At 41.8% G+C, this 25,495-nt stretch overlaps 1 protein-coding gene across 1 annotated transcript in view; it reads right to left on the reverse strand.

Moving 5' to 3' along the window:
* Positions 1-208: 208 nt before the first annotated feature.
* LOC115204090 (astrotactin-2) overlaps positions 209-25,495 on the reverse strand; it is a 525,217-nt gene continuing 499,930 nt past the window's right edge. Inside the window, exons 21-23 of the mRNA XM_029769397.1 lie at positions 7,739-7,839; positions 7,076-7,259; positions 209-1,555 (exon numbers count right to left, since the gene is read on the reverse strand). Coding sequence (XP_029625257.1) covers positions 1,318-1,555; positions 7,076-7,259; positions 7,739-7,839 — 523 coding nt within the window. The 3' untranslated portion in view covers positions 209-1,317. The remainder of the gene's footprint in view (positions 1,556-7,075; positions 7,260-7,738; positions 7,840-25,495) is intronic.

Genomic DNA, 25,495 nt, shown 5'->3' on the forward strand with positions numbered 1-25,495 from the left:
TCACAGCTAATCCTGAGGGACGTTACATACAAGTTCACATTTGCAGCTGTTGTATTTGAATAATTCCATGAGAGAATGCATGTGTTTTGGGTTCATTATAATCTTTCACTTTCTCTCCAGCCCAGGGACTGTAGTGTAGCCTATATCGCAGATGTGAATCAATTGGTTAAAAAGAGCTCATTTCTCCTTGTGGAAAATAATGCTGATGCTTGTGGTATAGTATTTAATATTTCGCATTCTTTCGAAAAAAGACAATCAAAGCCACATAATAATACATATGTTATGTACAACTTTATATTTACAATATAATAATTTACTATCACAATTGATATAACATGAAATGCAAATCAATTAAAAAACAATGAGTTGGATTTTTATGTCCATGGCTCTTGAGCGATGGAAAGTCAAGTAAAAGTTTCCTTGAAGGAAGGGATCCTAAAAGATCCATACAATCAAACAATCCATACATTTAGCATAAACTCTTGAAATTCTTTAAAAGATTTTCCTATAAAAATGTTTGCTTTTCTCTTTTCTTCACTTTTCTTTACCAGATGACCACAATAAAGGACTATTTATAAATATGTATTTTCCCTGCGGTTTTGGAGCTCTCCACGTCTGTCAACTTGTGAGGAGATAAACAACAACAAACAAACAAAAAATGAAACATGGCTAGTTAAGGACTTTTCTAACTGCCAAGCGTTATTCACACACCATACAATACAGCTGATAACATCACAATCCAGCTCGAAGTGTTTATAATGAAGACTACAGAGAAATCCTATGTTGTCTGCTGTAAAAAGACTATAAAGCGTAGTTTAAGTGGTGATATGCTCAAGTATTACAAATGATCAAAATAAAATCGAAATGATAATACCACTCTTAACGGTCCCCTTCCCATCGCGCCAGCCAAGAGGAGAGACTTACAGGGAGTTGTTTTTCGTTTGTTTGTTTGTTTCCCTGGTAAGCTTCCAGAGCCGAAGCACCATGACAAACTGCAATATTACATTCAGTATTTTTTTCCAACCAATTTGCTTTGGGTTGAATGATAATTTACATGCTCACACCGCTCCTCCTCATTGATAGTAGTGGTCAGTAGTCACTGGCATGTACATCCAAAACGTCTTTCCTCTTCAAGCTGTTCTTAGCACTTTTTTCTAATTTCAAAAATGATTTTTGAGGGCGTTTGACAGTAATTATTCTAACAATGTCCAGTGGGGTTGAGGTTTCAGGGCTCTCCTGGTTTGGAAAAACACCAGTCAGTGGAGAGACCAGAAGCAAGGAGGAGCAGGCTACCGTGGTGTCGTCTCGCGGCCTGTCTCATCGGAGCTTGGCGTTGCCGTATGTGTTGCGCTGTACTGAGATCAGTTTCTCCATGCAGGCAGTGCGGGTCTCTTGCAGGGAGCCATGCCACACGCTGCTAGGGGGCTGAACCTCCTCGCTGCGACAGAACATGTAGGCCATGGTGTCGGTGCGGCTCTGGATGTAGGCGCTGTGGAGCAGGGCACGGCAGTACCGGCTGATCCTCTCCACCCTGCGCAGGATCAGGTGGGCTTTTCTAGGGGGGGGGGGGGGGGGGGGCATAACAGTCATCATTAGTATTAATGTCAGAATCAGCAGCACTGGCATTGTTTGTCATCATTTTTTTTCTTCATGGTGATATCAATACCGGTAGCAATTCACACTTTACAGCTCGGTAATAACAGGGTAACCAGAGGATTGCCGTTTCGAATCCCCGAGCTGGTTGGGGGGAAATTTGCAGGGAGTGAGCCGGCAACTGGAGGCTTCAACATCCTGTATACTATTGACTGCCGTTTTGCCCTTAAACAAGGCCATATTTGCTCCAGTGGCACTGCTATGGCAGCCTGTGATGTGTGTGTGTTTTTTGTCAGGTAGTGTATATAATTATGCCACACCCCGTGCCCCCATCATCACCACCACTACCAACATCATCATCATCATCCTCCTCATTATCATCACCGCCACCACTGCAGTAACTTGGCAAACTACTATACCTGCACATTTACTTGTAACTATTATTTTCTCAAACAAGTCTTCAACAACAGTCTAGAAAACAAACAGGTTCATTCATGTGTATCTGCAGTGTGGGGTAGTTGCAGAGCAGGTTTGATTGAATTCCAGACTAGAGTAGAGAGGAGGTCTGTCTCTAGTCTGTGTTGGCAGCCTGCTCATGTTCCTGGCGAGAGGTGGGTATGTTAGAGGCCAGCTCAAGGTAGACAGGACAGGCAGACAAACTGCTGTAAGCATGCCTGCACGCACACACACACAGGCAGCGCAAACAGTGTGCACGTACACACATGAACACACACACTTGGATTCATTCCCTTACAGTACTTGACATTCTCACATACTTCATTCTCAGCAGTGAAGATTAAGCTCTTCTGTGTGACGTGTTGTTAGGTAGATATGAACAGATACAAATATCAAAAATAGATAGCTTTGAAGAGGAAGCATATTCCATTTGTTTGGAGAAGTGGGTGTCTGTTAAGCATCAGCATCAGTCTTTGGTTAAGCTAGGAGCACAGACAACCTTTTCACTTGCTTGTTAGAAAAAGGGCAAACGTTTTTCCTTCTTTCTCTCTTCAAATTCCACTGCCTACAACAACATAACATCAAACATATGAGCAAGTGGGCCTCGTGCAAGAGGGTGAATTGAGGACTGGTGGTTAAGAATGCCTACATATTCATCAAGAGAGGTTCATATTCGAGATCATAACTCACAAAGTCCTAAAGCTACAGTAACAGAGAGGCAGCCCTTTCTGTTTTCTTCCAGCTGTATTAATTTATCTTATCAGGATGGTGAAAGATGATCATACAATTGTGAATAAAAGCCCATTTGTTCATCCAATAAGTAAAATAGAGTAACGTAAGCCAGTAGCACCTTTCCAAGAGAATAAAAGACTCAAGACTTGTGCGAAACTGTTGCTACAGCAGAAATGACTGAATATGAATACATACAGATGTAGGGTCTTAATTTGATCACCCTGTTGGAGGAGAACTATCCTGCAATGCAGGAAATGTAAAACTTGTAGTGTATTTGAGGTTTAAAAAGGCTTCTGAAGTTTGTAATTTCTACTTTGAAATTGTCAGACTCCATTAATTATAATACACATAATAATTTACATTTCCCCTTGCTGCAGGATTATTTTCCTGCTGTAGCAAACTGGCTCAAATTAAGATCATACATCTGTATGGAAACCAAAGAAGAAAAACAACCTGCATAAAGACACAATAACATTGAGCACAATTTAAAATAATGCATCGATATAAACACACTGTACAGTACATGCACAGTATGGCGAGAGCAAGAAATATGTTCGGTTGTGCTGTGACAATGCTAGCGGTCGGTGGCTGGGTCTCAGTGTAGCTCCGTCGGTCTCCCAGATTTCCTGACATAGTGAGTAAATGCTGAGTGGTCACATTTCACTTGGCCACACTGTTACCTTTTAAAAGGCACCACCGATAGAGCAAACTCGTATATTAACCCAACAAGGCCCTGCCCTGCCAATTTCAGGCAGTAAATAACCCTACACTGTCAGTTATCCAAACGCCTTCTTCAGGAGTCCAACATACCCCCTACTCTCCCCCTCGGTCCCCGCAAAAGCCACCTTCAATTTCCAAATCACAGAAGAAAGAAAAAACATAATCTTCCTTTAAGACAAACTTTTTCCAAATGTATGATATTATTTATGGCTGCCGGAGAGCACTTCCAGGCAATGGGTGTGGACAAAACAAAACACAGGGCCTGAAACTTTAAACCTAATGTTGCCATCATCGCAAAACTATTGAACTGCTGGAGTTCTAACCTGGTGTCTGTCCAAATGTTTTCTTTTTTTCGGCCGGTAGTCTAAGTTTCTCCATCTCCATGTCATGCTAATGTCCCCTGTGTCTATTCACATAAAACTGCTTTGTCGGGGGTGGTCTGTTTCGGGGGGCAGACCGAGGCAGGGTTCAGCAGGAAATCTTTATGAGAATGAGGAGGAAATGGACTTGAAAGTTTAGTTAGTGTTCGTTGACTGTCAAATGTAGTGTTTGGCTTGGCGTAAGAGCGGTGTTTGGCATAGAGGCTGTAATTCGAAACAAGTATGTAACCTCATAGTCAAAGCTGACCTTACCAATTCACTTCCCCAAATAAACACTTAAAAAAGGCTGATTGCACAAATCGGCTTCTGCTTACAGAAGGCATGCATAGATGGGAAAACCCAAATACCCTAATCTTCAAAAGTCATTGGGGACATCTATGCCTTCGTTATGTAAGAGTTAAATAACTGTTACTGACACTAGTTATCAAACAAATCAACACATACACAGACCACATACTGTACATACAAGTGTTTATGGATTTGTACATTCAAAAGTTATTTTAGCATTTTATGTTATATTGAAAAAATGCTGTACCAGGACATTCAATTTGGTAGAGAGAAAAGGATATATCATCTCTACGTGTCTGTAGAACCCTTCTGTTCAAAGTGCCAACCACTGGAGATGATTACGACACATGCATTGTCTACATCTGTCTCTATTTATTTTGTATTTTATTTAACCTTTATTTAACTAGGCAAGTCAGTTAAGAACAAATTCTTATTTACAATGACGGCCTACCAAAAGGCAAAAGGCCTCCTTCGGGGACTGAGGCCTGGGATTAAAATAAATACAATATAAATATAGGACAAAACACACATCACGACAAGAGAGACAACACAACACTACATAAAGAGAGACCTAAGACAACAAAATAGCAAGGTTAGAAACACATGACAACACAGCATGGTAGCAACACAACATAACAAAAACATGGTAGCAACAAAACATGGTAGCAGCACAAAACATGGTACAAACATTATTGGGCACAGTCAGCAGCACAAAGGTCAAGAAGGTAGAGATAACAATACATCACACAAAGCAGCCACAAGTGTCAGTAAGAGTGTCCATGATTGAGTATTTGAATGAAGAGATGGAGATAAAACTGTCCAGTTTGATAACCTTCATCTCTATTCTAGCCCTGCCAGTGAACAGTGATGAGGTAAGGCTGGAAGACCACCATAATGGATAACTGCAGCGAGTGGAGGTCTGGTTATGTGTGTGCTTACGTGCAAACGCATGCCTGGTATGACATGAATGCCCTTAGTTCGGTGATACCCTGGATCCCCAGGCAGTCCCAGTAGATAACGCCTGTCTTGAGTGCTATCATCTAAAATAGAGAGCGAGCCAGACACTACCAGCCCAATGTGCATTGAACCCCATTTAACCCCCATAACAACAGATAGCAAATACATTACACTGTCCATTCTGAGGACACACATCAAGTCGTAAACGCATCTCATAAATCTTATGCAAATCTCACATCAATCACTGTATTATCTTAAAAGGATTCATGTGAAATGTTACCCTGATTGATGTGAATGTCAGAAGTGAATGTCATGTGTACATAACCCAACAAGCCCTGCCAATTTCAGGGAGTAAATAACATTCCATTGTCAGTCATCTAAATGACTTGGATTCAGCCCTCATACTATATATTTTCCCTGGTCTTTTCAGGTCAACTAAGCATTTGTATGCTCATTAATCACATGATTCAAAAGTTTAAGCTTTTATTGAAGTTAGGGAGCCTGAGGGTTGACTCCAAACTAAACAGTAAGCAATCCGTTGACTGGCTAATCACGAGAAATACAGGCTTCTCAATTGGTTGATTGGGTAATCATTCACAGGAACAAACCGCTTCTCATTGGCTCCAGGAGACCACTGCAAACTCTTTGAAAACACTTGTAGAAAACAAACCCGCAAATACCACGGTGCAGGTTGGATTGAAAGGAGCCCTTGTGTTCAGTCCAATCGTCCAGCTCTGTGTGGGTAAAGAGTCTAGTCCTAGCCCGGGGAAACGGAGCAATGCTTTCCTGACATGGTTATGAAATCATTCCTGAGTTTACTGGGGGCTTCATGCCTTTACAAGTAACCAGAGAAGTTGGTTTTATGAATGAGTATTCCACACTATACACAAACAGTGCAGTCCCTACTAACCGCAACACTCGCGAAATGCCAACACCGGACCAGTCCCATTCCATGTACCCAAGACCATTTGCTACGCCCTAGGCTCCCTTGTAATAGCAAGGCTGTAATTTGTAGATTTAGCACTTTAGTGCAGTCACCAATTGGGTCCACAATCTGATAAAAAGGTAAATGATAGGAAATAAAAACATCTGATGAACTTGAGTAAATGAAAATGAAAATATATGGCTGTGCCGTTTGGATTCTTTGGTACTCCAATGGAACAAACCTGTTCATGATTGGTTTTATGGGCCAGGATTTGCAGTGAAAGCCTAAACCAATATTTTGCTGTCCAAAATTACTGCTGACCAAGGTGTTTGTGTGTTTGTGTGTGCATGTGGTTTGCACGTGTGTGTGTGTGTGTGTGTGTGTGTGTGTGTGTGTGTGTGTGTGTGTGTGTGTGTGTGTGTGTGTGTGTGTGTGCGCGTGCATGGTGCGATCCACCTTTTTGAAGATGGATGAAGAAACAATGGAGCTCCAGCAACAGACATTCAACTTATTGACTGGACATATGAGACTTCTGTAAAAACAACCTCGTGTTACAGGGTTGGAAGGCGGCCATTCTGAAATCCACTGGAATGGAAAGATTCAACATTTCAGAAAACTGAAGATGACGGGGAAAAAGATAATGATGTTTTTGGCAAAGGCTGCCAAGAACCCTAAGGCATTCTTGAGAATGTTGTGATTATTGCCTTTTTAATTCATGATCATAAACAATGAAGTTCTGCTAGCTCAAATAGTTCAACTAAGACCAGTAACAGATTAAGTATCTGGACCAATTAGGTAGACTGTTGCTTATACTTGAAATCTGTGGGCCAATGGGAGAATCTGTTACTAATTAAATATTTTACCTGATCCACAATAAGGAACCTTTGGACACAGAAAACAACATGTCACCGTTTTCTCAGATACTTCCCACACAGACAGTGGAAGATAACATTTGAAGTGACCCTGATGCCAAGCAAACAGTGACAGTGATGTGTCCAAGCCTCCAAGCCTTTCCGAGCCTTACCTGGGTCCCAGCTCATCTTCGCTCCGCCAGACGAAGTCTCCAAACTTCTCGTAGTGGGAGTTGTAGTGGTGCTGCACCCTGTAAAGCAGCGGAGGGGGAATCTCCATCAGAGTGTTGTAGGCCGTCTGCTGCTCCTTGCCGCTGGTGTAGCCGTTGTACAGGTTATACACCTTGTCTGCTATCTCTGACACAGGAGGTGGAAGAGGGGAGAAGTCATTTAGAAAACACTCATTTAAAAGACACAAGTGAACTTGTGATAAGGATATCATATTAAGGTGGGCAAGTCAACCCAAGATCACCAACACAAGTAAATCCTAGGTGCTGGTGAAAACTTTGGTGCAAAAAAATAAAATGTATGCCAACAACGGGGGCTCCCATAGGACGGCGCTCAGCCCAGCGTCGTCCGGGTTTGGCCAGGGTAGGTCGTCATTGTAAAGAAATTATTTGTTCTCAACTGACTTGCCTAGTTAAATAAAGTTTACATTTAAATAAATGTAAAAAGATTTTAAAAAGTGATATTGTCTATTGGAGAGAGATAGGGATGGATGGTGATGAATGGGGGGGTTAGAGAGAACGGGAAAGGACAATGTGTAAAGGATGAATGGAAAGGTTTTGGGATGGAAGAGAAAATTAAGTGTGAAAGGGGAGTGTGAGAAGGAGTACCTTCTGCTCTGCTATCGTCTACCATGGGACAAGAGGTCCGCACTGAGACGAAGCTAGACTCTGAACGACTCCCTCGACTGTCCATAGCATATAGAGTGAACCTGAAAGAGAGAATTAACAAAGAATATAAATAATATTAGAGCTGACATCTTAAATCTGTCTACAACAATTAACAACCTTTTTTAAACCACATTCATATGTACTCTTACCGTATCAGGGAAAGAAACAGGCCTCTTTTGACACCGAAAAAAAAAACTATGTTGCTTCAGCCATCCCATCCCAACCTTCTTTCAAAGCTAGATGTACAGAGTTTACAAAGTGTACCCGGCTCCTACACTTTGCACAGCGTTTCTATAAGCCAATGTTGACAGCCACTGAACTCTCTTTTGAAAAAAGCACAGGACTCAGGAGCGGGTGAGGATTCAAGAGGAACGATTACGTCAGTAGGTGGCCCTGCATGGTACATGAAGCTACAACAGAGGACAGACCAGCCGGTTGGCAGCAACGGCCATTACACCTAATAACTCCCTTAAATGAAACTCCCACTTCCTCTGAAGACGAAGTTCCTGCTCACATATTAAGGCCTCAGAGTACCTAGAGTTCCCCAGGACCTCCCAGTGGGGTGCTGCTAGATCATTGGAGAGATGGTCTCCTGCGAAGCGCTGTACTGTAGGTAGTCTAGTCTGTCTCATATAAGTAGATTTTAGCGACATGATGGCTATTTATGAGACATGAACTACCAATGTGCATACATGGATATGTGCATGTAAGGATGCTGGGATGTCCAGCCAGAGCTGATTGGACAATCCCAAATTAACCATACCTTGATGGTCCTTTCGCATGGATAAAGTCAAGTGGTACTTGTCATTCTTTGCATTCTATTTCTAGGGTCTATATTTTAAGTTGAAATGGTGGATCATCGCTAAAAGTGTATTGGGGAAGATTAATGAAAACAAAGTCATGTTCTAAAAAATTCCTGGTCTCAGCATTATTCTGTGAACTGACTGTTTTTATTTTCTTTTCTGTGAACCATTTCTGTGAACCATCAAAAATGACCATTATCTAAACTGCAAAACAGCTGGGAATAGGATGTTCAGAAGAAAGCTTCCCCGGTCAACTGTAAATGCTGTTATTGTGAAGCGGAAACGTCTAGGAGCAACAACGGCTCAGCTTCGAAGTGGTAGGCCACACACACGCACAGAACGGGACCACCGAGTGCTGTAGCGTGTAGTGAGTAAAAATCATCTGTCCTCAGTTGCAACACCCACTAACATTCACAACTCTAACTGCCTCTGGAAGCAATGTCAGCCCAAGAACTGTTCATCGGGAGCTTCATGAAATGGGTTTCCATGACCGAGCAGCCGCACACAAGCCCAAGATCACCATGCGTAATGCCAAGTGTCGGCTGGAATTGTGGAAACGCATTCTCTGGAGTGATGAATCACGCTTCACCATCTGGCAGTTCGACGGACGAATCTGGGTTTGGCGGATGACAGGAGAACACTACTTACCCGAATGCATTGTGCAAACTGTAAAGTTTGGTGGAGGAGGAATAATGGTCTGGGGTTGTTCTTCATGGTTCAGGCTAGGCCCCTTAGTTCCAGTGAAGGGAAATCTTAATGGTACAGCTGATGATTCTGTGCTTCCAACTTTGTGGCAACACTTTGTGTAAGGCCCTTCCCTGTTTCAGCATGACAGGTGCACAAAGCGAGGTCCATACAGAAATGGTTTGTCGAGATTGATGTGGAAGAACTTGACTGGCCTGCACAGAGTGCTGACCTCAATCCCATCGAACACCTTTGGGAAGAATTGGAATGCCGATTGCGAGCCAGGCCTAATTGCCCAACATCAGTGCCCGACCGCACTAATGTTCATGTGGCTGAATGGAAGCAAGTCCTCGCAGCAATGTTCCAACATCTAGTGGAAAGCCTTCCCAGAAGAGTGGAGGCTGTTATAGCAGCAAAGGGGGGACCAACTTCATATTAATGCCCATGATTTTGGAATGAGATGTTCGCCAAGCAGGTGTCCACATACTTTTGGTCATGTAGCCTATCATGCATTTTTCTTCCACTGTTTCACAATGCTATTTCACTGGCAGAGCCCCATTTTAATTTCTTGCTTTCTGTAAGTCTGCCTTTTGTTTGAAGAGCCTGTGTTTTAATACCACCAACTGATTGTTTTGTTTGTAATACAGCCTGTTAAGACATTGTTTGCATAGTTTGTCCAAACTTGTTATTCATCTAGAGAGATGTCTGGTATATTGGTATTCCCAAGAACCTCACAGAAGTCGAGGAGCCAGAGTCCGTCCGAAGTTCGCTGTAGAACCTCTGCCCAACAAAACAACACCGCATATAACAATCACATTGTTTAAATTATGTGGCCACGTCACTGGCCAGTGAATTGGGGGGGGGGGCGGGGTGTATTTATCATGCAATTTGTAAAGTTTAGTTTAGGACCCCGGACACAGCTTGCCAGCGCGTTGCTGTTTTTGGTTGTGGTTGGCATCGAAGACAGGTACTTTGCTCCGCAGGCTAATCACAGTGCTATTATGTAAAAAAAATTAAGCCTCTCAAAGACCAACAGTGGGACAAAAGCTCTCATTATTATAGTGAAAGGAAACTACAACAGAAACTTTCTCTAGCCTTTGTGTTTTTCCCCAAAGATGACCACAAAAGGTATTTTGGCTGCTTTGCCACGAGCATGTCAAAATAGAGGGTAACATACTGGCAACATACACCCAACCCTCCACACAACCCCTCTCTCTCTCTGTTACTCTCTCCGTCCATCCATCTCCCACACCATCTATTTTGGATTTATTATGGATCCCCATTAGCTGCTGCCTTGACAACACGCTGTGTGCCCTCAGGCCCCTACTTCTCTACAATACAAAATCCATGTGTACGTGTGTCTGTGCCTATATTTGTGTTGCTTCACAGTCCCCGCTGTTCCATAAAGTGTATTTTTTATCTGTTTTTTAATGGAAGCCTCTCCAACATAATCCAGGTAGAATCAGGAATTCCCCAGGGCAGCTGTTTAGGCCCCTTACTTTTTTCAATCTTTACTAATGACATGCCACTGGCTTTGAGTAAAGCCAGTGTGTCTATGTATGTGAATGACTCAACACTAAACACATCAGCTACTACAGCAACTGAAATGACTGCAACACTTAACAAAGAACTGCAGTTAGTGGCAAGGAATTATTTACTCCTAAAGATTTCTAAAACTAAAGCACTGTATTTGGGACAAGTCATTAAATAAACCCCAAACCTTAATAAATCTTGTAATAAATAATGTAGAAATTGAGCAAGTTGAGGTGACTAAACTGCTTGGAGTAAGCCTGGATTGTAAGCTGTCATGGTCAAACCATATTGATACGGTAGCTAAAATGGGGAGAAGTCTGTCCATAATAAAGCGCTGCTCTACCTTCTTAAATCAAATTTACTGCTTGCATCAATTACTTGATGTGGAATAGAGTTCCATGTAGTCATGGCTCTATGTAGTACAGTGCGCCTCCCATAGTCTGTTCTGGACTTGGGGACTGTGAAATGACCTCTGTAGAGGTCGACCGATTAATCGGAATGGCCGATTAATTAGGGCCGATTTCAAGTTTTCATAACAATCGGAAATCGGTATTTTTGGACGCCAATTTTTTTCTTCTTCTTTTTTTTAGACCTTTATTTAACTAGGCAAGTCAGTTAAGAACACATTCTTATTTTCAATGACGGCCTAGGAACGGTGGGTTAACTGCCTTGTTCAGGGGCAGAACGACAGATTTTTACCTTGTCAGCTCGGGGATTCAATCTTGCAACCTTACGGTTAACTAGTCCAATGCTGTAACCACCTGCTTTACATTGCACTCCACGAGGAGCCTGCCTGTTTTGCGAATGCAGTAAGAAGCAAAGGTAAGTTGCTAGCTCGCATTAAACTTATCTTATAAAAAAACAATCAATCAATCATAATCACTAGTTAACTACACATGGTTGATGATATTACTAGTTTATCTAGCCTGTCCTGCGTTGCATATAATCGCTTAGGTACACATTGCTCCAACCATAAACATCAATGCCTTTCTTAAAATCAATACACAAGTATATATTTTTAAACCTGCATATTTAGTTAATATTGCCTCCTAACTTGAATTTCTTTTAACTAGGGAAAATGTGTCACTTCTCTTGCAACAGAGTCAGGGTATATGCAGCAGTTTGGGCCGCCTGGCTCGTTGCGAACTGTGAAGACTATTTCTTCCTAACAAAGACAGCCGACTTCGCCAAACGGGGGATGATTTAACAAAAGTACATTTGCGAAAAAAGCACAATCGTTGCACGACTGTACCTAACCATAAACATCAATGCCTTTCTTAAAATCAATACACAGAAGTATATATTTTTAAACCTGCATATTTAGCTAAAAGAAATTCAGGTTAGCAGGCAATATTAACCAGGTGAAATTGTGTAATTTCTCTTGCGTTCATTGCACGCAGAGTCAGGGTATCAGGGTATATGCAACAGTTTGGGCCGCCTGGCTCATTGCAAACTAATTTGCCAGAATTTTACGTAATTATGACATAACATTGACTGTTGTGCAATGTAACAGGAATATTTAGACTTAGGGATGCCACCTGTTAGATAAAATACGGAACGGTTCCGTATTTCACTGAAAGGAAAAACGTTTTGTTTTCGAGATGATAGTTTCCGGATTCGACCATATTAATGACCAAAGGCTCATATTTCTGTGTGTTATTATGTTATAATTAAGTCTATGATTTGATAGAGCAGTCTGACTGAGCGGTGGTAGGCAGCAGCAGGCTCGTAAGCATTCATTCAAACAGCACTTTCGTGCGTTTTGCCAGCAGCTCTTCGCTGTGCTTCAAGCATTGCGCTGTTTATGACTTCAAGCCTATCAACTCCCAAGATTAGGCTGGTGTAACCGATGTGAAATGGCTAGCTAGTTAGCGGGTGCGCGCTAATAGCGTTTCAAACGTCACTCACTCTGAGACTTGGGAGTGGTTGTTCCCCTTGCCATGCATGGGTAATGCTGCTTCGAGGGTGGCTGTTGTCGATGTGTTCCTGGTTCGAGCCCAGGTAGGAGCGAGGAGAGGGACGGAAGCTATACTGTTACACTGGCAATACTAAAGTGCCTATAAGAACACCCAATAGTCAAAGGTATATGAAATACAAATCGTATAGAGAAATAGTCCTATAATTCCTATAATAACTACAACCTAAAACTTCTTACCTGGGAATATTGAAGACTCATGATAAAAGGAACCACCAGCTTTCATATGTTCTCATGTTCTGAGCAAGGAACTTAAACGTTAGCTTTCTTACATGGCACATATTGCACTTTTACTTTCTTCTCCAACACTTTGTTTTTGCATTATTTAAACCAAATTGAACATGTTCCATTATTTATTTGAGGCTAAATTGATTTTATTGATGTATTATATTAAGTTAAAATAAGTGTTAATTCAGTATTGTTGTAATTGTCATTATTACAAATAAAAAAGAAAAGAAAATGGGCGATTAATCGGCAGCGGGTTTTTGCCCCCCCCAATAATTGGCACTGGTATCGGCGTTGAAAAAGCATAATCGGTCAACCTCTACTCTGGTGACATGTCTTGTGGGGTATGCATGGATGCACTCAGCATGTAAATACCTATCATAAATACAAGTAGTGATGAAGTGAATCTCTCCTCCACTTTGAGCCACGAGAGATTGACATGCATATTATTAATGTTAGTTCTCTGTGTACATCCAAGGGCCAGCCGTGCTGCCCTGTTCTGAGCCAATTGCAATTTTCCTAAGTCCCTTTTGTGGCACCCGACCACACGACTGAACTGTAGTCCAGGTACGACAAAACTAGGGCCTGTAGAACCTGCCTTGTTGATAGTGCTGCTTCTTCAGGATCGGTGGGTCCCCTGCGGAACGGTTGAGCTAACGTAGGCTAATGCGATTAGCATGAGGTTGTAAGTAACAAGAACACTTCCCAGGACATAAACATATCTGATATTGGCAGAAAGCTTAAATTCTTGTTAATCTATATGCATTGTCCAATTTACAGTATTACAGTGAAAGAATACCATGCTATTGTTTGAGGAGTTATTAATAAACAAATTAGGCACATTTGGGCAGTCTTGACACAACATTTTGAACAGAAATGCAATGGTTCATTGGATCAGTCAAACACTTTTCACATAGACTGCTGCCATCTAGTGGCCAAAATCTAAATTCCAGCTGCGCTGGAATAATGCATTATGGCCTTTCTCTTGCATTTCAAAGATGAAGGTACAAAAACATTACAAACAAACGTAAGGAATTCAAAATTACAATGCTTGTCTTTCATAATTTGGTCAGATATACTTAGATGTGTAGTGTCAGCGCTTGTTGCTGGCATGTCATGCCTAAGTTTGCTAATCATGCCAATGAAAAAATAATTCAAGTAATTGGCAATATCAGTCGGTTTCGTGATGAATGAGCCATCTGATTCAATGAACGATGGAGCTGAGTTAGTCTTTTTTCCCAAAATGTCATTTAAGGCGCTCCAAAGCTTTTTACGCTCATTCTTTATGTCATTTATCTTTGTTTCATAGTGTAGTTTCCTCATCTTTTTATTCAGTTTAGTTACATGATTTCTCAATTTGCAATATGTTTGCCAATCGGTTGTGAAGCCAGACTTATTTGCCATTCCTTTTGCCTCATCCCTCTCAACCATACACTTTTTCAATTTCTCATCAATCCACATTTAACAGTTTTTACAGTCATTTTCCAAAGGGGTGCATGTTTATTACTAACTGGAATAAGCTATTTCATAAATGTGTCAAGTGCAGCGTCTGTTTGCTCCTCATTACACACCACGGACCAACAAATATTCTTTACATCAACAACATAGGAATCACTACAAAACATATTGTACAACCTAATATACACTATATTAGGCCCATCCTTTGGAACGTTGGTTTTCCTAGATATGGCTACTACACTATGATCACTACATCACTACTATTTTCTACATTGTGGAACAATAATAAAGACTACAAAAACTATGAAATAACACCCAGGGAATCACTTAGTAACCAAAAAAGCGTTAAACAAATCAAAATATATTTTAGATTTTAGATTCTTCAAAGTAGCCACCCTACGCCTTGATGACAGCTTTGCACACTCTTGGCATTCTCTCAACCAGCTTCACCTGAAATGCTTTTCCAACAGTCTTGATGGAGTTTACACTGTATGTTAACGTGGGCTACAGTTGAAGTCGGAAGTTTACATACACTTAGGTTGGAGTCATTAAACATTAGTCATTAAACATTAGTCATTAAACATTTGACCCAAGTTAAACAATTTAAAGGCAATGCTACCAAATACTAACTGAGTGTATGCAAACTTCTAACCCACGGGGAATGTGATGAAAGAAACAAAAGCTGAAATAAATCATTCTCTGTACTGTTATTCTGACATTTCACATTCTTAAAATAAAGTGGTGATCCTAACTGACTTAAGACAGGGAATTTTTACTAGGATTAAATGTCGTAAATTGTGAAAAAACCCCGTGCTTCACAGTTGGGATGGTGTTCTTCGGCTTGCAAGCACCCCCCTTTTTCCTCCAAACATAACGATGGTCATTATGGCCAACAGTTCTATTTTTGTTTCATCAGACGAGAGGACATTTCTCCAAAAAGTATAATCTTTGTCCACAGTCTGGCTTTTTTATGGCAGTTTTGGACTAGTGGCTTCTTCCTTGCTGAGCGGCCTTTCAGGTTATGTCAATATAGGACTTGTTTTACTGTGAATATAGATACTTTTGTACCTGTTTCCTCCAGCATCTTCACAAGGTCCTTTGCTGTTGTTCTGGGATTGATTTGCATTTTTCGAAACCAAAGTACATTCATCCCAAGGAGACAGAATGTGACTCCTTCCTAAGCCCTATTTACATTTTATATTTTAGTCATTTAGCAGACACTCTTATCCAGAGCGATTTACAGTAGTGAAAGCATACATTTCATTTCATGCATTTTTTATACTGGCCCCCCGTGGGAATCAAACCCACAACCCTTGCGTTGCACACACCATGCTGGCATTGCAAACACTATGCTCTACCAACTGAGCCACAGGGAAGCTGCATGGTGCCATGGTGTTTATACTTGCATACAATTGTTTGTACAGATGAACGTGGTACCTTCAGGCGTTTGGAAATTGCTCCCAAGGATGAACCAGACTTGTGGAGGTCTACAATTTTTTTTCTGAGGTCTTGGCTGATTTATTTTGATTTTCTCATGACGTCAAGCAAAGAGGCACTGAGTTTGAAGGTAGGCCTTGAAATGCATCCACAGGTACACCTCCAATTGGCTCAAATTATGTCCATTAGCCTATCAAAAGCTTCTAAAGCCATAACATTATTTTCTGGAATTTTCCAAGCTGTTTCAAGGCACAGTCAACTTAGTGTATGTAAACTTCTGACCCTTTGGAATTGTACAGTAAATTATAAGTGAAATAATCTGTCTGTAAACAATTGGTGTAAAAATTACTTGTGTCATTCACAAAGTAGATGTCCTAACTGACTTGCCAAAACTATAGTTTGTTAACAAGAAATTTGTGGAGTGGTTGAAAAACAAGTTTTAATGACGCCAACCTAAGTGTATGTAAACTTCCGACTTCAACTCTCTTTGGCTAAGGTGTATGTAAACTTCCGACTGTATTTTGAGCACTTTTCTTCTGGGATGCTTACTTGTTTTCATTGCTTTACTGGAAATATTGTGTCTACTAACGCCCCTGGTATAATGTACATTTGCTGAAGCATTATGACAAATCAGCGTCACAATGGTAGGGATTAACTGAGCTGAGTTTGGGTCATTGATAAGTCATTGTCTCAACGCAGCCTTAAAATGCTATGAAAGGATCCAGGAACCCAAATGATTTAGGTGGATACCATCCTACTTATAAAACGTGTTTTGTTTCCAAAAGGTATCGAATTTGTCAACAAAAGTTACACCCATTGAACTGCAATAACCACGTAGCCAGTTGTGAAGAGAAAGAATCCTGCTAAAGCGTTCAATGACACGATTCATAGAGGGCACAGAGCCAGATATGATTGGTATTTTAGCAGCGAGTCAATCAGCTCTTTAAAATCCAGTTTCAACTGTTCAGAGCTGCCCTTCATAATATCATTAAAACCCACATGGACTATGATAGAATCAATTTCCATGTTCTGTTGTAGTATATTCAGGAGCAGCTTAGTAATATAATTTATACAAGCTCCGGGATAAGACATTGTTTTTGCACCAGGAACGGTCACATTTCTTACCATGGAACTTCCCAAAATCACGGCTGGCGAGAAGTACGAGGAAATCTGCCCACTCCCACGCTTCACAGGATTCGGAGAACCCTTTATGGACGAGCGAGAGGCAGGATAACTTGCCTCTCTGATTCCCTTTGTCTTTTCCTCTCATTCTCTCCCTCGCTCCCCTCAAAGGCTGTCTGGCTGCTACTTGGTTGTTTGTAATCCCATGGTTTTGTCCCTGTGCTATCATTTTGAAAGCTCAACAAACAATGAGGCGAACAAACGGTGGATGGATATTTGTGTGAATTAGCAATGCCGCCATAAAGTAACGGTTGCCTTATAATTTAATGAGACAGGAGTGAGAGAGGGAGAGAGAGTCATAGAGAGAGGAAGAAGGAAAGTTGAGAGGAGACAGAAAGAGAAAAAGGGAAGCGGTGAGAGAGGTAGAGAGAGAGAGATAGAGAGAGGGGGTAGGGAAGAGAAAGAAAGAGAGCAATTATAGTAGTATTTCTGGCATGTTAGGGAGAGGGGAAGCCAGGCAGCCTAGGGATTCATGGTCGATGACATCAGACGTTGGGTCGAGATCAGTTGAGCCGGTTCACAAATCAATCAAATGCACCAGGAAAAAATAATTCCTGAGTGACCCAAGAATTTATGGCCACAAAACTAATTTACGACTTTGATTTAAAATCTTGGGTCAGGTCTGTAAGAAAGGACTCACCGCGCTAACAACGTAATATACTTTCTCTACTCCCTTTTCTATCAATTACAGGTTAACTTTATATACTGACTGTTGGCAACTGCACATATCACTGGAGGCTTGAGCAGAAATATGATTATACTGCCGTAGCAGTGCCATATGGATTTTCTACCTATATCTTAAATAAAGCTCCGTCTACACATGTTGTGATTAGGTGATTTTAAGTGACAAACATGAAATCACCCAATAAAAGACATGCCTTTTGAACAAAAAAGGGAAAAGTTAAAATATGTAATTTGCACCAATAAATAAGCCTTTTTTGTGTTTTATCTCTCTAAGCCCTGCCATAAAATTGATTGCTCATTCAGGTTTTCTGTACAAGCAAATAGTTTGGACTTGACATAAGCAAGGTTGGCAGCTTACTTTCTATGCAATCTGTTTCAGTTACTAGCTACCTGTTCAGAATTGTAATCAGTAAAGTAACTTTTGGATTATCCAATCTCAGTAACGTAATCGGATTACTTTCCCCTTAACATTAGAATGGCGCTACAGAGGGTGGTGCAGACAGCCCAGTACATCACTGGGTCCAAGCTCCCTGCCATCCAGGACCTCTATATCAGGCGGTGTGGAAGGAAGGCCCGGAAAATTGTGAAAGACTCAAGCCATAAACTGTTCTCTATGATTCCACAAGGCAAGCGGTACCAGTACATCAAGTCTGACACCAACAGGCTCCTGAACAGCTTCTATCCCCAAGCCATAAGACTGCTAAATAGCTAATATAATGGCTACACGGACTATCTGAGTTGACTCTTGTATTTAATTTTTATTTTTGCACTGTCTCTATGTACACTCACAGGGCCCTACACACTCACGCACATTGACACTCAAACACCCACTCCATAACTTGCTCACACACACATAATATGCACATACACTTATACTGACTCTACACTGACTCTACACACACACACACACACACACACTCACATATAATCATCATATATGCTGCTGCTACTATGTTTATCATATATCCTGATGCCTACTCACCTTACTCCTATACACATCTACCTCTATCAATCCAGTATGCCTGCACATTGTAAATATGGTGCTGGAACTGACCCTGTATACAGTATAATGACTTACTTTATCGTGTTCTTCTGATTTCTTATTTGTATTTCTCCTGTGTTATGTTATTTCCTTATGTTATTCCTAGCATTACAATGATATTGATTCAAATCAAACTGTATTTGTCACATGCACTGAATAACAACAAGTGTAGACCTTACCGTGAAATGCTTACTTACAAGCCCTTACCAACAGTGAAGTTCAAGAAGAGTTAAGAAAATATTTACCAAATAAACTAAAGTAAAAAATTATAAAAAGTAACACAACAAAATAACAATAACGAGGCTATATACAGGGGGTACCGGAATCGAGTCAATGTGTGGGGGTACAGGTTGGTAGGGGTGAAGTGACTATGCATAGATAATAAACAGCGAGTAGCAGCAGTGTACAAAACAAATGGGGGGGCATGTCAATGTAAATAGTCCGGTGAACATTTGATTAATTGTTCAGCAGTCTTATGGCTTGGGGGTAGAAGCTGTTAAGAAGCCTTTTGGTCCTAACTTGGTGCTCTGGTACCGCTTGCCGTGCGGAAGCAGAGAAAACAGTCTATGACTTGGGTGACTGGTGTCTCTGACAATTTGATGGGCTTTCCTCTGACACTGGTCCTGGATGGCAGGAAGCTTGGCCCCAGTGATGTACTGGTCACCAACGAACACATCACCAACGAACTTGAAACTCTCGACCCACTCCACTACAGCCCCGTCGATGTTAATGGGGGCCTGTTCAGAACGCCATTTCCTGTAGTCCACGATCAGCTCCTTTGTCTTGCTCACATTGAGGGAGAGGTTGTTGTCCTGGCAACACACTGCCAGTTCTCTGACCTCCTCCCTATAGGCTGTCTCATCGTTGTCGGTGATAAGGCCTACCACTGTTGTGTCGTCAGCAAACTTAATGATGGTGTTTGAGTCGTGTTTGGCCACGCAGTTGTGGATGAACAGGGAGTAAAGGAGGGGACTAAGTACACACCCCTGAGAGGCCCCAGTGTTGAGGGTCAGCGTGGCAGACGTGTTGTTGCCTACCCTTACCACCTGGGGGCGGCCCGTCAGAAAGTCCAGGATCCAGTTGCAGAGGGAGGTGTTTAGTCCCATGGTCCGTAGCTTAGTGATGAGCTTCAGTTTGCATACCGCCCCAACAGGTCCACAGACGATGCAATCGCCATCACACTGCACACTGCCCTATCCCATCTGGACAAGAGGAATACCTATGACAGAATGCTGTTTAATGACTACAGATCAGCATTCAACACCATAGTACCCTCCAAGCTCCTCATTAAGCTTAAGGCCCTGGGTCTCAACCCCGCCCTGTGCAATTGGGTCCTGGACTTTCTGACGGACCGCCCCCCAGGTGGTGAAGGTAGGAAACAACATCTCCACTTCGCTGATCCTCAACACTGGGGCCTCACAAGGGTGGGTGCTCAGCCCCCTCCTGTACTCCCTGTTCACCCATGTCTGCGTGGCCATGCATGCCTCCAACTCAATCATCAAGTTTGCAGACGACACAACACTAGTGGGCTTGATTACCAACAACGATGAGACAGCCTACAGGGAGGAGGTGAGGGCACTCGGAGTGTGGTGTCAGGAAAACAACCTCTCACTCAACGTCAACAAAACAAAGGAGATGATCATGGACTTCAGGAAACAGCAGAGGGAGTACCCCCCTATCCACATCGACGGGACAGCAGTGGAGAAAGCGGAAAGTTTTACGTTTCTCGGCATACACATCACGGACAAACTGAAATGGTCCACCCACACAGACAGCGTAGTGAAGAAGGCGCAACAGCTCCTCTTCAACCTCAGGAGGCTGAAGAAATTTGGCGTATCACCTAAAACCCTCACAAACTTTTACAGATGCACAATCGAGAGCATCCTGTCGGGCTGTATCACCACCTGGTACAGCAAATGCACGGCCCTCAACCGCAAGGCTCTCCAGAGGGTAGTGTGGTCTGGGCAACGCATCACCGGGGGCAAACTACCTTCCCTCCAGGACACCTACAGCACCCGATGTCACAGGAAGGCCAAAAAGATCATCAAGGACAACAACCACCCGAGCAACTGCCTGTTCACCCCGCTATCATCCAGAAGGCGAGGTCAGTACAGGTGCATCAAAGCTGGGACCGAGAGACTGAAAAACTGCTTCTATCTCAAGGCCATCAGACTGTTAAACAGCCATCACTAACATAGAGAGGCTGCTGCCAACATACAGACCCAAATCACTGGCCACTTTAATAAATTATTAATTTATTAATACTTTAATAAATGGATTTAATAAAGGTATCACTAGTCACTTTGAATAATGCCACATTAATAATGTTTACATATCCTACATTACTCATCTCATATGTATATAGTGTATTTCATACCAACTGTTGCATCTTGCCTAACTCCCATCGCTCATCCATATATTTATATGTACATATTCTTATTCCATCCCTTTACATTTGTGTGTATAAGGTAGTTGTTGTGAATTTGTTAGATTAATTGTTAGATATTACTGCACTCTCAGAACTAGAAGCACAAGCATTTCGCTACACTCGCATTAACATCTGCTAACCAAGTGTATGTGACAAATAAAATTAGATTTTTTATTTGATTTAGTGTGGTCTACAGCTTATCATAAGTACTCTACCTCAGCCAAGCAATACCGCAAGACTTTTTTAATATTAGACATCGCACACCAGCTGTTATTGACAAATAGACACACACCCCACCCCTCGTCTTACCAGACGTAGTTTGTCTGTTCTGCCGGTGCATGGAAAATCCCGCCAGCTCTATATTATCCGTGTCGTTGTTCAGCCACGACTCGGTGAAACATAAGATATTACAGTTTTTAATGTTCCGTTCATAGGATAATCTTAATCGTAGGTCATCAATTTTATTTTCCAATGATTGCATGTTAGCCAGTAGAACGGATGGCAGTGGGAGTTTACTCGCTCGCCTATGGATTCTCAGAAGGCAGCCCGACCTGCACCCCCTTTTCTTCACGCAAATGACGGGGATTTGGGCCTGTTTCCGGGAAAGCAGTATATCCTTCTCGTCGGACTCGTTAAAGGAAAAAGCTTCTCCCGTTTCGAGGTGAGTAATCGCTGTTCTGATGTCCAGAAGTACTTTTCGGTCATAAGAGACGGTAGCAGCAACATTATGTACAAAATAAGTTAAAAAACAACTAGTTAGCACAGTTAGTTAGGAGCATGTAAAACGTCAGCCATCCTCTTCGGCACCATCTTCATCTTACTGCATTACATTACTTACTGATTACTGCATTGTTAGGGTTAGAGCCTGTATGAAGGCAATTCACTGTACTTGTTCACCTGACATTAAAAACTTGAAACTTGAAGAAGAGAAAAAGGATCCATCAAACCTATTTGGTGTATCATCATAGTGGTCTCTGACTTGTGGTCAGACTCGCTCAGGTGGAACAAACTTAAACTTGTGCCTTTTTTCAATGCTGAATTGAATGTCATTGAGAAACCACAAAGGTGTCAATGTTGTTGTTTTTTCCGCAAACATCCTTTCTGAATTTAAAAGTCATCCATGAAGTAATCTTAGTTTTTCAAAGGTATCTGTAATCTGATTACATCATCTATATAGGACAATCCAAATAAAGTGTGAAAGTAAAGGATTACATGTAATCAGTTCCTCCCCAACCCTGGGCATACAGTAAATAAATCCCCCTTTGGTCATGTTAATAAAAACAAAGAAAGACTATGTCCTACTTGTTGGGTCGACCAGATAGTGTTTTCACTTGTGTGGTCTACAGGTCTTCACATCTTAAATAAGACATAATACACATGATGAAAGACAGACACTTAGTTGTTTCCTCATTTGCTGGCAAGGTATCCATTATTTTTCATCTTTACAATTTCTTTGTCTTTGCAGTTTCAGCAACTCCTGGCTAAACCATCTCAACTAGATAACAACTATTGTGTTGCTTTTTCCAATTGGACAACAACAAATAGATCGTTTTGGTAGGATTGACTGTGGGTTGGAAATAACATACAGGTTCCTTGTATGAAGAAAGAAAGCTTTAGCTGGCCTTTCAAAAAGCCTTTGTCAGGTCGTAATCTCCCATAGGCTGGTATGGCGCCTGTGTAGAAGAAATAAATGTTGTTCTTCTGAGGGATAGTTGGCAGCGTGTTTCAGAGCTTAGAGTATAAAGGCAACACCTCATAAGTCTCCAGCCAGGTTGGGTCATGTCAGGTTTATCATGTTTTGCCCTGTCTTTTTCTGTGATTTATACCTGCCTCTGATGACTTCTATTTTAGGGCTCTGAACCTCAGCTCTGGTCCTAGAGTAACATCCAAAGCACTGGGAGGCAGGTGCTGAACCTTGCCCTATTTAGTGGAGTAAATAGAGTAGTAAAGGAAAGAACCAACCAACGAAAAATTGTTTGGAAGAGATGTACCAATTCCACGGCACATGGTTTATGAACTGACACACAAAACGACGCCGGATCCAAAAACGTAGAATTTTTCTATTTAAATGATTATACAAAATGTTTGCAACAAATAGAATTTTCTATATACCGTAATTTCCAGACTATAAGCCGCAACTTTTTTTCCCACGCTTTGAACCTCGCGGCTTAAACAATGACGCGGCTAATATATGGAGTTTTCCTTCTTTCAAATTTTTTTTCCCAAAAAAACACATTCACTAAAACGGGCCGCATGCGAAGAGCAACTTATGGTCAAGTCTGCCAGTGGGTCCTGACAGCGTGGAGCATTGTCAAAAAATCCACTATCATCAACGGGTTTCGAAAGGCTGGACTGCTGCGCATTGAAGAGGGCTCAGCGGGGGATTTGCCTCCGGATGAAAGTGACGAGAGCGACAATGAAAACGATCCAATATCGGATGAAGCAATTCTGAGGCTATTCAACTCCGACACCGAAGGAGATGACTTCAGTGGTTTCAGTGCACAGGACGAGGAACATAGTGACCAATGACTTTCTTGGTAGGCTACTGTTTACTGCTAATTTTTTTTTTTGTTACAAGCCGTGTTTGGTTAAAGCCTATTTATTTTTGTTACAAGCCGTGTTTGGTTAAAGCCTATTTATTTTTGTTACAAGCCGTGTTTGGTTAAAGCCTGTGTAAAGTTAATTTGTTTCAATGTACCGGTAGGCACCTGCGGCTTATAGACATCTGCGGCTTATTTATGTTCTAAATAATACTTTTTAAAAAATTCAGTGGGTGCGGCTTATATTCAGGTGCGCTTAATAGTCCGGAAAGTATGGTATATATACATGGGGGATACAATCATCCCAGCTCTACATATTTTGCTGTGAAGAGACAGAAATATTAGATCATTTATTTTGGTACGGTCCATATGTAGTTTGTTTATGGTCGCAGGTTCAGAAATGGCTGAAGAATTGCAACATTTACCTGGAGCTAACTCTGTAAATAGCACTGCTGGGGGATTTCAAAAGTCATAGTCAATCGATCAATAATATAATAATACTTTTAGCAAAAATGTTTATCTTTAATTTACAATCTGTAGAAACTATGAGAATAGAAAGGTTCAGAACTTTTGTGAAACACCACAGCACAGTTGAAAAATACATGGCAAATAGAAATCAAAACTAGATAGTGTTCAGAGATAGATGTGAGGGGTTGAGTGGAGCTAAAGGGTGGGACTAAAAACAACAAGATTACTAATGTAAAATATACTATGTCTGTAAAATGTATATACAATAAAGTGCCTTCGGAAAATATTCAGACCCCTTGACGGTTTCTACTTTTTGTTACTTTACAGCCTTAATCTAAAATGAATTAAATAAATAAAAATCCTGTCACGGCTGTCGTCGGTGAAAGAGGACCAAAATGCAGCAGGTACGTGTATGCTCATTTTGACTTTTATTTAAATTATCAAAAGAGCACTCCAAAACAACAAAACACGAAAACGAACGAACAACTAAACAGTCTGGCAAAGCCTAGGGCTGAACACAGAACAATCACCCACCAATCACAAACACAAACACACCCTTATATATGAGACTCTCAATCAAAGGCAGATAGACAACACCTGCCTTCAACTGAGAGTCCCAATCCCAATTAACCAACATAGAAACACACTCACCAGACTAGACATAGAAATACATAAACAGACTATAAACCAAAACCCCGGAAATACTAAATCAAACACCCTTAATCAAACACACCACCCTGAACCACATAAAACAAATACCCTCTGTCACGCCCTGACCAAACTACAAAACAATTAACCTTATATACTGGCCAGGACGTGACAGTACCCCCCCCTTAAAGGTGCTACCCCAGAAGCACCTTAACAAAAAAAAAAAAAATACCCCCAAACAATACCCAAAAGAAAAATTCCCCCTTACTAAAGGGAGGGAAGGGAGGGTGGCTGCCGTCAACGACGGCACTGTGCTACACCCCCCCTCCCCAACCCACCTATATTGGAGGCGGCTCAGGTTCTGGCCGTTCCAGGCAGTCTGGGCAGTCTGGCAGTTCGGGGCAGTCTGGGCAGTCTGTCAGCTCGGGGCAGTCTGGGCAGTCTGTCAGCTCGGGGCAGTCTGGGCAGTCTGTCAGCTCGGGGCAGTCTGGGCAGTCTGTCAGCTCGGGGCAGTCTGGGCAGTCTGGCCACTCCGGCAGGTCAGGGCAGTCTGGCCACTCCGGCAGGTCAGGGCAGTCTGGCCACTCCGG

This window comes from Salmo trutta, chromosome 12 (assembly GCF_901001165.1).
Source record: "Salmo trutta chromosome 12, fSalTru1.1, whole genome shotgun sequence".
NCBI classification, from domain to species: domain Eukaryota; kingdom Metazoa; phylum Chordata; class Actinopteri; order Salmoniformes; family Salmonidae; genus Salmo; species Salmo trutta.